General features: G+C 46.2%; 1 protein-coding gene across 1 annotated transcript in view; it reads right to left on the bottom strand.

Moving 5' to 3' along the window:
• Window positions 1–16,136, bottom strand: part of ISM1 (isthmin 1) — a 62,368-nt gene that overhangs the window by 12,927 nt on the left and 33,305 nt on the right. Inside the window, exons 2-3 of the mRNA XM_069496247.1 lie at window positions 12,002–12,238; window positions 3,085–3,349 (exon numbers count right to left, since the gene is read on the bottom strand). Coding sequence (XP_069352348.1) covers window positions 3,085–3,349; window positions 12,002–12,238 — 502 coding nt within the window. The remainder of the gene's footprint in view (window positions 1–3,084; window positions 3,350–12,001; window positions 12,239–16,136) is intronic.

Here is a 16,136-nt window from a genome sequence, read left to right as displayed (position 1 = left end):
ATTCATATGTATGTTAAAGTCTGAGAGGTACTGCTTTAGAGGTACTGTAAGGGATAAGATTTTCTTTATAAAGTAGCAATCCTGGGATCTAGACTAATCATGGGGAAGATATTAAGAGGTACTTCAAACCTGTAGAAGATGGGAGCTTCCCCATGGCCCAGGCATGCTGGAAGATCCTGACACAGGGAGATCCACAGGTACTCTAGGTCTAGGAATGGGGTGGGGGGGGCGGCGAGGGTGGCTGGGGAAGCCACAGTAGTTGCCCCAGTAGAAGGAAATTCCCTCTTCAAGACTGAAATAGAGGGGATGTTCTTAGTGTTCGTGAATTCAGCAAAGTGTACTTTGTGAAAGCTTTAGATGAAAAAGTTACGTCTAGTGGCGGTCTTCAAACTTCAATGAGCATGAGAATCACCTGGTGACACCGACTGATCAAAGAAAGAAACAAAAAAGCAAACAACAGATTCCAGGTCTCACTTTAGACCTTCTCATTCAGGAGATGGAGAGTGGTGGCCTTCAACCTGGGCCACCCAGTGGAGTCACCCTTGGAGCTTTAAAAGATACTGATGCCTGGGACCCACCCCCAGAAATCCCAATTTGATTGATCTGGAGAGAGGTCGTAGGCAATAGGAGTTTTTAAAATTTCCCAGGTGACTATAATGAGCACCAAGGTTGAGAACCATTGATCTCAAACAGTGGGGCTCAATGCATCAGGGTCCCCAGGAGAGCTGTTTCAAACAGATTTCTCCTACCCTAGAGTGTCTGATTCAGTAGGTCTGGAGTGAGGCCTAGAAGTCTGCATTTCCATCACATTCCCAAGTGCTGCTGGTGCTGATGGTTTGGAGGCCACACTTTGAGGACTATTGGTACATAGGGAAGGAATTGGGGCCCAGGATTGGCATTTTTTGACATGCAACTGAGGAATTCTGATGTCAAGTGTCTGAGCCCCACTCTCAGAAACAGTGTTCTGTGTGGGCTATGCAGTCTCAGGCTGGCATCCAGGGATCCTCCGTGTTTCTCTCGTTCAACAGCACTGCTCTTTTCCTCCCATTCCTATCTTCCAACCCAAGCATTCATTTCTAGATATACCCTACTGTCTGCTATAGTTTGGGCGTTTGTCTCCCCAAACCTCAAGTTGAAATTTGATCCCCAGTGTTGGAGGTGGGGCCTAATGGGAGATGTTGGGTCATGGAGGCAGATCCCTCATCAATGTCTCAGTGCTGTTCTCATGGAAATGGAAATGGGTGAGTTCTCACTCTGTTAGTTCCTGCAAAAGCTGGTCGTTCAAAAGAGCCTGGCACCTCCCCGCTGCCTTGCTTCCTCTCTCACCATGTGATCTCTGCACACACCAGCTCCCCTTCACCTTCCACCATGAGGGGAAGCAGCCTGAGGCCCTCACCAGATGCACATGCCTAATCTTGAACTTTCCCAGACATAGGAATTGTGAGCCAAATAGACCTTTTTAAGTCAAGTTGCTTAACTTCTCAAGGCTTTAGTTTTCCCATCTGTAAAATGGGTTATCTGCCTCAGAGAGCTGATTCAATGAGATAATATTAATATATGTGAAATGCCATGAAGAGGGAAGTGCATGGTTAGTACTATATGTATGTTGGCTACTGTCCCCAGTAATTCCTCTTGGAAAATAGATAAATTGGACTTCCTCTGGGAAAAGTGATGGTTTCTCTAGCCTCCTGGCTGGAAGGGGTATGATGTTCCCTTTCTGCTGTCTTAGCATTTCATGTACGTCTCTACCATGGCACTATTTTGCTCTATTAGTTAATTTTCTCCCTTTGTCCACAGATGGGTGAGATCCTCTATATCTTGCTCATTTTTGGATTCCCAGTACCTAGCATAGTGCTAGACACAAGATATGCTCTTGATACATGTTGGCTGAACAACTGAATATGTGGTTAGAAAAAAAAAAATTGTCTTGCTGTTTTGGAAGTTGCCTAGAATCATCTATTAATGAGCAGAAACGATTCTCTAGTATACAACCGGTCTTTCTGTTGAAGAATGAGGGTAAAGATTAGAGCAGCAATGGTACAAGACAAGTCATCCTTTTCATGTACTATTCACTTCTAAGTCCACTGATGATGGAGCCACAGGAACATCGTGATGATGGATGCATTTGTAAGACATCAAATATTCTTATAACTCACTGCCTGATTCCCCACTAAAGCTGGCCAGATGCTTGCCAAATTTGTTTCCTTTTTTTTCTTGGACACACAGAATGCATTTCTCAGACTTCCTTGTGCCTAGGTAGGACCACATGACCAGGTCTTACCAGTAGAACTTGAGTAGATCTGATGTGTGTCACTCCCAGGCTGAGGGGGTTAAGGATGTGGTGGCTTCTCCAGGCTCCCTCTTTCCTTGGCTATCAGCTGGATGCAGAGCCTCCAGGGGACAACTCTCTGGCCCTAACAGTCAGCGGGGCTCCAAGAGGGGAAGAGGCTGGACCCCGAATGGCTGAGTGGAGCTGAGTACCCCCAACCTGTCTCCTATCCCAACTTGTGAGAAATGAGCTTTTATTATGTTAAATCACTGAATTTGGAAGTTGTTACCTCACTCACCCTACTCTAAAAACACAGGAGACTGTAAGTCCCAACTTGGAGTTTTGGTGGGGGGGGCACTTATTTTGATGACCTGTGACACATATGTTTGTGTGGGTCCCCGAGGGCCACTCCACTGCCAGTATCAAACACAACATAGTTGCCTGGTCAGCAGAAGCAGCTGTGCACATCTCCTTTACTAAATTCATTTTCAATGCGAATTTTTACAGTAAAAAATACAAGAAAGTTAATTTGAGGATTTCTAAAATGGGGGGAAGGCAGAAAGAACCCCAAAGACCCTAAAAAAATTCTCTCCTAGATAATTGGTATGATTTTAAAATTATAGTCTTTCCAGAAAAATGTGGCTTCTGTTGCCTCCTTGGGGCTTCTGTGGCACAGAGCCTCTATGAGGTATGCCTCGCAGGAGACCAAAAGCCACATACTGTAAACTGGGTTTGGCTTGGCTCAAGGTCCTCTAGGCCTCATCACCCTCATTTATTCTCCCCGCCAATTTCATATTACTGGGTGGTAAACTCACCATATTCTGGCTGCTCTTTGGTTTCAAAAGTCCGGTGGCCTGGGGCCGGACGGTCCCACCCCCTGGGGGGGTTGAGGAAGTTGCTGTCGTCTGAGGTACTGTCGTACTTGTAGTCCTGGTCCCCGCTGTTTGCCCTCGCCAAGGACAAGGACCTCTGCCACCAGGCCCGCCAGTCGGGGGCCGGCACTGCCCAGCTGGGCTTATTCTCCGGATGCTGATCTTTATCTGCTTCCGAGTCGGGACCGTCGACCACCTCTATGGTGACCTGAAGAATTCAGAACAGGCCTGGGTCAATGTGGAGTCAACAGCCTCCGACCTTTGTGACCCTTGGAAGACAGTCTGAGACAGCAGAGGGAAACGATGGGCGCATCCCTCGTGAAGGAACGCTGGGATCGCGTGGTGACACAGAATGGAAAACAGCCAGGGATGGTCCAGGTGAATTCCATCACTAGATGGAACATGGCCTCGGGCTGGGAGAAGACAGTTCATCAGTAGGGTCCCTGAGTTACCATTGACCAAATTGGTAAGAAGCCTTTCATTCAAGGAGTAAACATGTACTGCATGTGTTCTTGAAGTGACACTAGAATAATCAGAGTGAAACATAACACTGAATACAAAATCTTTCCCAGGTTCTGTTCTAAAAGCTCTGCTGATATTAATTAATTTAACCCTCAGCTACCTCCCATCCCTGCAAGTGTGTGCCGCACCTCCCACCAAGAGGTGGAGTCTCTTTCTCCTTCCTGGAAATCTGGGCTGACATGTGGACTCGCTCTGTCCAGTGGAAGGGGCAGGAACAGAATGGTGACAGGTCTTAAAAGGTCTCATAGCTTCCGTTTTCATTGTCTTGGAATGTTCCAACCGTTCGGTAAGCTAGCACAGCCTAGACCACTGCATGCATAGAGACCACGTAAAAGGAAAGGCCACGTGGAGGAGCCCCAAGGCAACTCAGCCGGTGTCCAGCCCCAAGGCCCTGGCCACGTGAGTGGGGTCCTCCTGGATCCTCCAGCCCCAGGTGGGCCACCCCTGCTGCCGCCACTTGGAGGTGAGGCAAGCTCTGCTGGCTGAGCCCTGCTCAAATTCCCGACCCACAGCCATCCAGTGGTCACTGCTTCAACTTATTAAGTTTTGGGGTGGTTGCTGCATAGCAACAGAAAGCTTTTTACAGACAGGGAGAACCAGCACGCAGAGACGTTAACAACTTGCAAAGGTCACGGAGCTAGACGAGGGGAATCTGGTTCCAGAACCCATGCTTTTACCAACTTTGTAACACTGTCTCTTGAAAAGGAAATGATAGAGGAACTGTCCCCTCATGAGACTGAGGGAGCAAAGGCCACAGGTGCTGATGGGGTCTCTTTGCCACGGGGTGCGCCAAGACATGAGCACAAGGTCCTCAAGACCAGGCTTTCTCAGCTCTGATCGTCACTTATCCCATAGTCCAGCCCCAGCCTGCACACTCCTCAACCAACCCTCAGGGGCAGAGCACATAGTCCTGGAACCAAGGTTAGAACTTGCTCTCGGATTTACGGAGCCTAGTTTTGAAGTCTGTCACGGGGCTAGAAGAATGCAGCTTCTTGGCTCTGAGAGACAATCAATGTAGAGAAACTTGTTTAAAAAATAGAATAAAAGACTCATTGGGTTCCTTTGGCCATCACATAGCTCTTGCAACACCCCCTGGATGAGTTATGCGCAAATGAATCAGAAACACGCGCTCCAAGTAATCAGTGCAAGATGTACTGGGCAGATGCATTTCCAGTTTTGCCCTAACCTGACATCTGAGAGAGCTGCCGAGATGCTCTGCCAAACTGCACTGGGGTGTGCCCATCCCAGAGACAGATAGCCTCTTCCTTTTGTGTGAGCAACGGGAAGGTTTGAATCCTGCTCACTTTGACATTCGAAGGGAGTTGCCCTGCCTGGGCTGTGGTTTTGTGCAGTCCAGACACATGGTCAAGAGGGTGACCTTCAATTCCAGAGTCTACTCAGGCTGGCCAAGTGCATCTTTCTCCTCCGTTGTGGGATGCCTAGAAGAGCACCACTAGCTTTATGCCACCATTGCCCCAATCTTATAGGCATCCCTTGCATATTTATAAGTAATTATGGAGCTTTTTAGTAATCTCCAAAAAAAGAAAAAAAGGAAGAAAAGAAAATCAATACATCATACATTCAGTGTCATTGCTGTTTGCTGGAAAGGATGGTTGCTGGGGAGTAATGGTAAGCAGGATCCACACAGAGCCTTGGAAAGATGAGCGGTGGAGGAATGGACAGCTGGGGTGGGGCAGAACCAAGCAGTGGCAGGGCAGTTTTGAGCCTTTGGAGATACACCCTTTCTCCTCTGCAGCCCGTCTCCCTCTGCCTGCAGACAGAACAACTGAGCTGTAACAATCATCTGCAAGGCTACTAAGGGTCTTGGAGGGGAGAGGCTGCCAAGAGCCAGGCAAGCCTGCAATTATGGTAATGAAATCAGTCTCTGGGTAGGAGATAAGGGGAAATGTACCCCGCAGTTTTGGTATTCCATTTGTATTCAGACTGGAGTCAAAGGGATTGCTCAAACAAAACGTGCCCTGCAATTTCTCCAAGCTGGGAATAAAAACAATTTCATGTTTCAAGCTATTACCGTCAATACGATTTTTTTCCCCCAAAATTGCTCCTCAGCTCCAAACAAAATAGATTTGTTGCCTGGCCAGGCAATGAGTAGCAAAATACTAATTTACTCCAAAAACTATATCAATGACTAAATCTCCACACTTAGAGGTTTCTTTTTTCCCTTTAATTGCTAGCCACTGCTCCAACTGGATTTAAAAAACAAAACAAAACAAAACAAAAAAACAAACAAATCTCAAGACCCACCCTTCCCTACAGTTAATAGAGTGGAAACCTCATACTGATATCAAAGGAAGAAATCTAGTCCTCAACCTGAAGTTTCATAGGCATCCACTTAAAAAGCCTTAATGAGCATGGTCAATGACTTTTCAAACGGTGGGGATTAGTTTTATGTTTCCTGTTGCTCTCATTCTATTTACATGTTTTTTAGCATCAAAGAATCCTTTGAGAAAGATGTTTTGAACAACCATCAGTGCGATAAACCATAGATGTGGGAGTGAGCACAGCAGAGTCCCAAGACCTCACCACCCTTTCTCATCCTTAATACACATCATTGAAATGTCTCCATATATTTGTTTCTTCTGGACTTTTCCACACCACAAATCAAGATGCTAACAGAAATGGAACTCTTTCAAAAGCCTCAAGTCCAACTTCTGACAGAAGAGACCCAGCTCCAAGAAAGAGAGTCCAAAATAGGTGCCAATTTGGAGAATTCTGTACAAAATCAGGAAAGGGAGAGTAAGACCCAAGGCACCTTGATCAGCTTTCCTTCTCTTGATAGTTAATAGTTTTATTAGAAACAAACTCTTTACTCTTGCTCTGAAACGCATTTTCCATAGGGAAACTAACACCATTCTCAGTCTAACTGCTAATAAAGCAAAGTCAGTGAGCGCACAGGCCATGTCCTGCAAACCCATGAGGGTCTTCTTGCTCACTGGTCCTCTGAGCCATGAGCGCTGTGGGGACCAGGTGGGTGTGGGTAGGCGTTTCCCAGAGAGGAAGACGATTTCCTCAGGAGCACAGAGCATCCAGGTACACGTCTCCTGCAAAGGTTTTGGATCCAGACCATGCTACACGCCCCCCTTCCTTGACAACTGCCACAGAAAGAACACAAAATGCACTGGGAAGATACGTAATCCCCTCCTCTTAGATGCACTGACTCTCTAAAAACAGTTGTGACAACCCCAGCTAACTGTGGTTAATGCTTTGCCACTTGCGGCATGCCTGCCCAAACATTACTGTCTGTTCTACACAACTGAGACCCAATTTTCAGGCACAGAAACTGGCTGGGAGAATTCAAGTTCCCAAGGTAGACAGCAGGAAAGGGGGAGAGTCAGTCTCAAAACTGAGCTTCTGATTCTCAGTTATTTTTATACACATTTCCTCTGTCACCTTCATCCCCAAGATCATCATCACCAACCAGCATCTACCAGTTCTGGGAAGCTTACCCTGTGCTGAGCGCTTCATATTGATGCTCTCATTTAATCCTTGCAGATAACCGTACTTGTATGTAGTATTGTGCAACATAGGTGCTCAGGGGTAGTAGTATCCTTCTGACTTGATAAGGAAACTGAGGCCCAGAGAGGCTTCGTGACCCACACGAGGCTACAGAGGTGAAGCCTGGCTGACTAAATGGTGGCACTTGATCCCAAACACAAGTCAGTCTGACTTGGGACAGCAGCACCCCGTGATAATGGGAGCCATACAGGCTTGTCCCTGGAGGAGCATAGGTCTGTGTCTTGGGCACAGACCTGCCATTCCAAAAGTATTTTAGAGAAAAAGGAGGAAGAGAAATCAAAAGTAGAAGCACATACGACATTTGTAGCCCTGGCCAACTCATCTGATTGTATCTTGTGACACTCAAGAGGCCTGTGGCCATATACATAGGTCTGTGCAAGAAAAGGCCTTTACAAGGTTGTTTTTAAGTCCCTCTCAATGGAAGAAAAGAAATAAGTATATTGGTTGAAATGAATGCTAATCTCAGATTGATCCAGAAAAGAGAAATATTTGGTTGTGAATAGCTACCATAGTAATGGACTGATGCAGTAAGCCTGATAATGAGTTCATTTTAGAGATTTTTTTTTTTTTTCCTTTGCTATCTGGCCATCAGCTACAGACCAAAAACCCAGCCAAGGATACTAAAGTTTAAGTCTAACCTGTCTTGGGGGATTTACTTTCTTTCCTGAATGATTTTTTTTCCCCTAATAAAACTCAACTTCTTGTATTGTTTTAAATTTCACATGGAGATTCAGTTCGGGACTTTGAGGCCATTTCTTTCTATGTTGCGCATTATTGGGTTTTTTTTTCCCACTCACTTGCACAGCCTGAAGCCAGTCTTAAAATAGAGATTCTGATTCTCTTGGGACAGAGACTGCCTGACTTTTGGGGGTTAAAAATGCTCTACAGAAGCAGATGTTGGGGATTTTATGAGAATTTCCCGCCCAAAAGTCGAGAGGCCCCAGAGGGAGTGGCCCCTCGCACGGGCTCAGCAATATCACTTTGGAAAGGTGCGGCTGTGTCTGTAGGAGAGACAGCGGCTGCAGCCCTGGAGCGTGGGAAATGCCGCTGGAGCCTGCAGGGGTGGGGCGTTCAGGGAGAGGGGTGTTGAATTCCTGTTCAGCTCCCCAGCTCCAGCTCGTGATAACTAGGTGGGGGCAAGGGCAGGTTGCCAGGGGAAGGGGCAGATGAGGCCAGAGGCCCTGGCAGCAGAAGCCGACCGACTGATGGGCCCTTCACCTGCCTCTACTCCGCTACCCAGGGAGAGGGAATGCTTTGACGGGGCCCACGGTGACCAGCGGGGCTGTCTGCTTGGCTGAATCGGCCCTGTGTCAAACCAGTGGATTTCAACAAAAGAGCAGTGGTCTAAGGAAGGGGTGAGGGCTGCCAACACGGAAACCATCACCCCCTTTTAAAAAGCACCTCGTGTTTTAAAGGACCACCAGGGAACTGGTTTACTCAAGTGCAGTGGTGCATGGTGCTGCAGCGGCTAGTGCTGTGTGTGTGTGTGTGTGTGTGTGCACGCACGGGCATGCACACACACATACAGACACACGGCAGGGGCTCCCTGGGGTAGCAGCTGCTTCCTTCTTTCTTTGAACATCTTTCTGAGTGACCAACACTAACAAACCTTTTGTGGTCTTCTAGAAACAGAAGGCCAGAAATGCAGCTCAATTTTCTTTTCTTTAGGACCAAAAAGTCATCAGAGCAATAAAACACTGGCCGCCCCACCCCTCTGTACTGCCCTTGGAAAGTTAACAGACGTAGGGATTGTACAAAGCAGAGACGGAATAACCTGCCTGGGCAGTGGGCAAAAAGGTAGCATTGGCCTAGCCTTTTTGGGTTTTTGACTTTAAAGGTATCTAGGTTGGTGCTGCATTGGCTTCGAATCATTCTGCCAGTAACCCGGATATTTGGAGCTGTGGGGAACCTTTCATTCTCGAGAGTTACAGTGATCTTTGCTGTCCAAAGGGCAACCCAAGAAAAATACAGGGACCTCATAGAAGTGACACTGTTCTTGTCCCCAACCCTGCCCTCCAAAGCTTCTTTTCCAGAAGCACCACCTGGAGGGAAACTTTGTGTTCCTGTGCTGGGGCAGGGTTGACACAAAGTGACAACAAAGCATTAGTTGTGACTTTTCATCTGTTATATGAGCAGGTGGCTTGCGGGCTTGGAGAAGATGAGAGCCAACCATCGCCACTCAGACTATCTCTGAAACCATACTTTTGTGACCGCTCATGGGGAAGTTGCATTTTATAAAGGTCCAAGAGGTTTTGCCAGAGAGACCCTCATGCCGCAAACATCCACAGCCCCGTGCGGCTCTCTCACAATTCACCCGGCATTTATTTCACATCTCACTCTAGTGCTTGCCACACGCTGCAACTCCAACAGCTCCCTCCCTCCTTGGAAAGCTGGGCGGAAATGCTCCAAAGCGTTCTGCACTTCCCATCCGGCCAACAAAGTGTGTTATGATGAAAACTGAGTTGTCATCTTGGCTGCTCCACTGAGCTGGTGACAATCTGTCACGTGGGCTCTAGAGGGCTCAGGGATCGGTAGTTGCCCCGCCTTTTTTAGGGGGAAAATAATCTGGGGTCCCAGCTCTGTGTCTCCGACCTGCCTTTATGCCATTGTCCTTCCCTAACATTTAAGTAATATTTTTAAAAGACCTAAGTGGGGTCTGGGTCGGGGATGGGCATTGCCAGACTGGTGCACTCATCTGGGAGAGAGAAAGGGGATCCTGAGAAGTTGTGCCCGAAACTGGGTTCTGAGGTTGAGCAGGAGGCACCCAGTAACTTTGACGAAGGAACACTCCCTGGGCACCCAGGCATTTTCCTGCAACTTCACAGTAGTAAATCTTAAATCTGTTACCCCGATAGCTTGGTTCTCAGCATCATGGTGCACAAGTGACACTTCCTGCCCCTGGGAAGAAACGCTGCCACAGCAAGCTTAAGAGTGTTCTGGGCATGGGCTAAGCACCCTTGGGATGAGGGCTGTCTGGTTCTGGAACTGTAAAATCTCTAAACACGTAGACGAAGCCCTGATATGTAGCAATGTTAAGCAGTGATATAAAGATGCCCATGTCTTTTTGTTCTGGCCAATCCGTACCTCTCCCGAGTGGACCCATTGCTCTTTATCACAGAGCCTGTGTCCAGTTCCCGGAGAGGGGCATTGGAACAAAAGGCCTGTTTTTCTAATTGATTAATTGGAAAAACACAAGGTTGACCAGAAATATTAATGGGGTCAGGCAGTCATTTCTGTGCATGGGTTGCCAAAAAGTGGCCTCCACACCATTTTTCACTACTGCGCCATCCACAGAGCCCTTCCCTACTTCTCCCCATCTGTTGAGATCTGCCCACCTTGGGACACAGTGCTTTTCTTCCTCTTGTCTTCGTGATCCCTCCGGCACTATCTTACATGTAGTGGCTGGGATCGTCCCGCCCATGTCACTTCCTGGAGGGAATGTGCCTTACATTTCTTAATATCTCATAACCTAATGCAGCATTTTATACATAACAGGAGCTGGCTGATGTCTTCTAAGTTAGTTGTGTTCTCAGCAGTGGTTGTCAGCCACCATGACACTGGTGTTATGAGCAAAACAGCTCTGGTCAAGGAAACCTGATCTAAAACTGTATGATGCAGAGTCTGGGGAGAGAGAGAGAGAATGTAATTAAAGATCAAGTGCTCTGATGCCAGGTTCAGGAACTTCCTACTATGCAAGCTAATTGGCATTTGGTGCAGAGAGAAAGACTAAGGAAAAGCTGCCCCTTCACAAGTGAAAATAATTGGGAACAAAGCTTAAAAATATAGAAGCAGGCATATGAGGACAGGAGCCAGGTAGGGGTTGGATTGCCCAGGGTGGGGGGGCGAGCCTCTCTCAGACATCTTTGGGAAGAAACGGAGGGAGGTAGAAGCAACATTCAAAACTAGAAGTTTGTCTCTAAAACACAGACTGGTGGGGGAAGTATTTTGGGGTGTCTGAGAGACTGGATTTGAGCCCTACAACTACTGTTGACTAGGCATGTGTCCTTGGGTAAACCAAATAGTAACTTCCTGAGTACCTGTCGCATTATGGATGGTATTGAAAGAATGACATGTGTTTGTCTCCTTCATGAGGATGCTGGGAGGGTCAAATGAGACCAACATTTGCTTTGTAAAGTACAGTGAGCTGTTAGTATTTCAGTGTAGGTGAGAGTTATGTTTTCAATCCCAGGTATCTAACCTCCCATTTTCCTCTGCTTCATCCAATCCCAACTTAGAGGAAGGTATTCGTCTCTCCCCTAGAAACTTCTAGTCTCACATTCCTTCCTCTTATAATTTTTTTTATTAGTCATTTACACTTTAGAGCAACTGAAGCTTGTTACCTGCTGAAGGAATTTCTGGTGTCCAAGCCAAGCTAGAGAGGCATGGAGAGAAAGTGCTTTGGAATGATACTCGGGTCTGCCTAATCTATTCACGTGTAAGATTGGCCCTTTCCTACAGCTACTATATTTCATCAACTTCAGGGCATATTATTTTGTTTTGTTTTTATATTTCAACATCTCTGAAATTGGGATGTATCTTAGAATTCTTGGTGTGTCATACTTTAATGATCAGTGATTTCTCCTTTTGAATGGTTCACAAAATAATGGTGCATCTCACAATCAGGGGTGTGACACAGATGAAACGTAACCCTGTTCTTGTGGAGGTCACAGGATCATAAGCAGGAATGGTTACAGGGTTAAGAGGAAAAGTAAGATAAGGCTGCATTTTCCATTGGAATCAGATCAGTAGACAAAAGATGGACTGTTTCATTTTCTTCCACCTTCCAGCTGCCAAGAATTACCTGGATATTTGGATTCTGCCCATTGATATCTGCTTTGGAAAGATCTGGAAAGTTTGGCAGATCAAGGAGAAAAGATCTGGGGCCATCTCTTTGCAATGAAGGGTGCCCAGTCTCTTGGAATCGCTGTCTGGGGAAGGGCTGGTGTACAGTCTGGTGGTCTGGGTGCTCCCCTGGTGCTTCTTTGGAGAGAGAAAAGCTGGTTTCTGAAGTGGAGTCACTTTCCACATTGAGGTTATTCTAAAACGAACAAACAAGTAAACAAACAAATGTTAGGGAGACACATGATGAAAAAATGCCCCCCTTAACAGTTCATTAAATTCAGGAGCAAGGAGAATTTCAGTGGCTGGAATTAAGCCAGCATGATATTCCCAACTCATTTTGCTACCCCATGGTTTAGTTTCCCCATCTTCTAAAAGCCAAATCATCAGAAAACTTCCTTCAGCCTTCTTCCTGGGAATTTTCTGAGGGTTAGTGAGTTATGGGCTATTTATTAAGCATTAAAGCACATCAAAACTAACATGCTATTTTGGAGAAGGATAGGTGCTCATTTAAACCTGGAACAAAATTATGTTTTCCTTCTCACAACTTCAACTGATTAATCGTGCTGGCTTTAACAGCTCTAGTGTCCAGAGTTGGTTTCCTTGGTGTGTGCCATGGAGCAAAAGATATGACCAAGCTGGATAAAATACTTGAGGCAAATTATTGATTATATCCATCTATCCATTTGTCCATATGTACATCAATTCATCCATACATCCACCCATATATTCCTCTATCGATTCATCCATCTATCTGTCTGTTCATCCATCCATCTATCAAACATCCATTCATCCATCTGTCCATCCTTCTGTCCATCCATCCATCCATCCATCCATTCATCTAATCAACAAATGCCAACCACATGCTAGCCACAGGAGATACAGCAATAAACAAGACAGACAAAGGAGCTATTATTTTGGACTGTACATCGAGTTAGTGGGAATAAACTATAAATACATAGATAAATCAGATCAGATCAGAGAGTGGTAACAGTTGAGAAGAAAAGAAGGAAGATGACAGAGAGTGACTGAGAAAAACATTAGATGGGTGGCCAGGGAAAACCTTTCTGAGAAGGTAATATTGGAGGCAAGATCTGAACAAGAGAAGGGGGCACTCTGCTATGATCTGGGGGAAGGACATTCTCGCAAAGAGAAGAGCAAAGGGAACACCCAAGTCCTAGGGTGGGAATGAACTTGGCTACAGAATGGCCAGTGAAGCTGGTGTAGCTTGAAGGAGGGAAGAACTGCCTGAGTAGAGGATGGAGAGTGGGATAGCCAAAGAAAAGTGACAGCAAGGCATTCTGACATCTAATGCCTTTATTCTGAAAAGTGCAAGTCCATTGTTTTTTCCCAGCTAGTCAAAAATGTCTCTATTTAGTTGTCACTGGGGGAAATTATTCTAAGATTGAAGAGTGTGCAAGTTTCTGGACTCATTGCCCAAACTGTCCCTTCTTCCCCCCTTCTCCTGCTCCATGGACCTCTCATTGGAGGCCTCCTCCAGCCTTCAGGGATGGCTTGTTCATGTTTACTGGTGGAGGGAGAAGTGGAGATAGAATTTCACCAGTGTTTGGGTCAGCGGTTAATGCTCTTGTTATTCTTGGGCATGTTTTGGGGTTTGAGGGTGTATATTCCAGCACACTGTCTCCACACACACACCCCACCCCCTACCGCAATCCCTGTGACCCAGCCAAAGGGTTACAGCTGGTATCGAAACACTCATGGCTCTGAGTACCCGAGGTCAGAAACGGCCCAGGGAAAAAACATCCACAGCACATACATATCTTCTTAGAGCGCTAACCTGAGGGAATGGATTTTTATTATTCTATGCCTCTTTCAACAGGAGTGGGGCTGAGGAATAAACTCACCGGTGCACAGACCACCTTTGTGAATGTCCAAAGAGGCCAAGAGGGGGGCGGAGATAGAGACGCTGTCTGCCTCCTCTTTACAACACGCAGTGGCAGAGGGCAAAGCTGGCTGCTCTGCGGCATGTTTTTGCTTGCCCTTCCTTTTGGCTCAGGAGATGTGGCCGGGGGCAGTGTCTTTGTTCACCTTTCCAGCCACCTCTCTGCCATGGTTTTTGTCTCCTGGCACATCCTAGTAGAGGGAGTTGCCCTGACATTTCGAAGCATTACTCAATCCAACAGAAGCCAAATGTATTATTCTTTGGTTGAGTCCAGTGCACATGGGGGAGGAGGAGGAGAGAGAGAGAGAGAGAGAGAGAGGAGCATGCTAAGTCTTTCCTCAACATAAGACTTCCCTACGACACCCCAAAGGGGAGATAACTGAATGCAATTTTTCTCTTGCTTTTCTCCCTGGATCACTAACCCTAAAACTTTTCCAGTGGTGTTAGAGTGGACGGTTGGATGCTCATGGAGAATTTCTTGTACAGGACTTAGGGCTATAAGTCCCCAAAGGGGCCCAGAATTTGCTTCCCAATTACTTCAGGGAATTCCTTTAAATGAACAACTGAGACATACTGCTTAATCGGGTTAAAAATGGAGTTCTCTTTCCTTTCCCCATGATAAAGTACTCTTTCTACTACTAAAACTTATATTTTAGAAGAAGAACTAGGAAACGTGTTTTTGCTGCTATGTAACATTTTGCTTAGCTGTCTGAAAAAACAGGGACTGAATCTGATTGCTTTCTCTATCTGACTCCTGAATTTTTCCTGGTAGGAGATTCACCACCACAGAGTGATACTGGCTTAGCCTCAGACCAAGCAAACCCCTCAGACTCTCTGTGGCTCAATGACCCCCCACGTAAAGCCAGGCAGATAATAGGGAGAGACCTGTACGCTCCCAGCAGGATGGCTGAGATGACTTGGGTTGGGTTGTGTCTACACATGAGAAGAGAACGTAGAGTTGGGGCCATTGGCTGGGCAAGTCAGGCCACAAGCGCCTCTGCCGGGAATAGTCAGACTACTAGGGCTAAAGTATGTTTTGGCTTCGGTTATGCACACAATTGTGGTATTTCCCCATCTCTCTCCAACTGCCCTGCCCCCCAGACAAAGGCTCAGTTTTGTAAAGTGTTTGGAAGATGGGAAGTAATAAAGAAACACTAATCACAATCTCTGAATATCTATGACTCTTGCACCTCTTCCAAAACATATTTAACTAGAAACCTCGGCTCCCTGCAATGGCATGCCCCCAATGTGTTCAGAAACTGGAAGGCCTAGGATAGTGGAAGTGTGTAGAAGAAGAGTCCATATAAATGAAACTCCATTTTGTTCAATCAGTAACAAAATTTGGGAGTAGCCATTATTTTGGTAATCTAGATTTTTAAATCCAGGACAGGAGATGACAGACAGGGTCTGCTAACAGTGTAGGCAAAAGTCTTTTTTTTTTTTCATGTTTTCTCAAAAGGGACACACTGCATATCTTCCTCGCAGAGTTCCCCTTGGAGGTCTTTGTTGAGGACGTCACTCCAGCTACCATCCAGGTCACTCACTGAGTATTCCACTTAAATTATTCTAGCAGAGTGAAGCTTCTCAGGAGGGGTGGATCTTCCAGCGAGGCTTCAATTGGTTTATTTTTTTACCCAGATAAGCGAATACTCTTCTCTGAAGACAACAGCTTAGGAAAGTCCAGGAATTTAAGAAAAGAAACATCATTCTTTCCAAGCTGCTGTAGGATTCATTTTGCCAAATTAGAGTGACACACGGGGCCTGCTCAGTTTAGGAAAATATTTCTTTACCCACAATGTGTCTTTGAGTTGATCTTCAGTCTGTGAGTTAACATTGCCAGTGCTGCAGCATCAGTAGCAATGTCCCCTCCTGTGATTGTAATTTTAGAGCTGTGACGACCAGTGAAAAGGAAAACAGAAGAACTACAGTTACTATAGAGCTTACGCTCATGCATACAGTTCAACCGCTGAAGCAGGTAAACCATTTTCATCAAATTATCTAGCTACTGCTTTGTGCTGCCCATCTTTGTGCATAGCTCCTATCTCCCCGTTATTTTAGAACCTATTCTTATCTAAAATAGGAATAGTGATAAAAACACCATGCTCTCGCAGCCTATGATTTTGCCCTAGATGGCAGTCCTATGGCAGACATCGCAATTGCCTACCCAATGTCCACCCCCCTCTTTTTCTTATGC

The sequence above is a fragment of the Eulemur rufifrons genome, chromosome 20, assembly GCF_041146395.1.
Source record: "Eulemur rufifrons isolate Redbay chromosome 20, OSU_ERuf_1, whole genome shotgun sequence".
Taxonomy (NCBI): Eukaryota; Metazoa; Chordata; class Mammalia; order Primates; family Lemuridae; genus Eulemur; species Eulemur rufifrons.
Note: the sequence above shows the minus strand (reverse complement) of the source record. Positions and strands in the feature narration are given on the sequence as shown.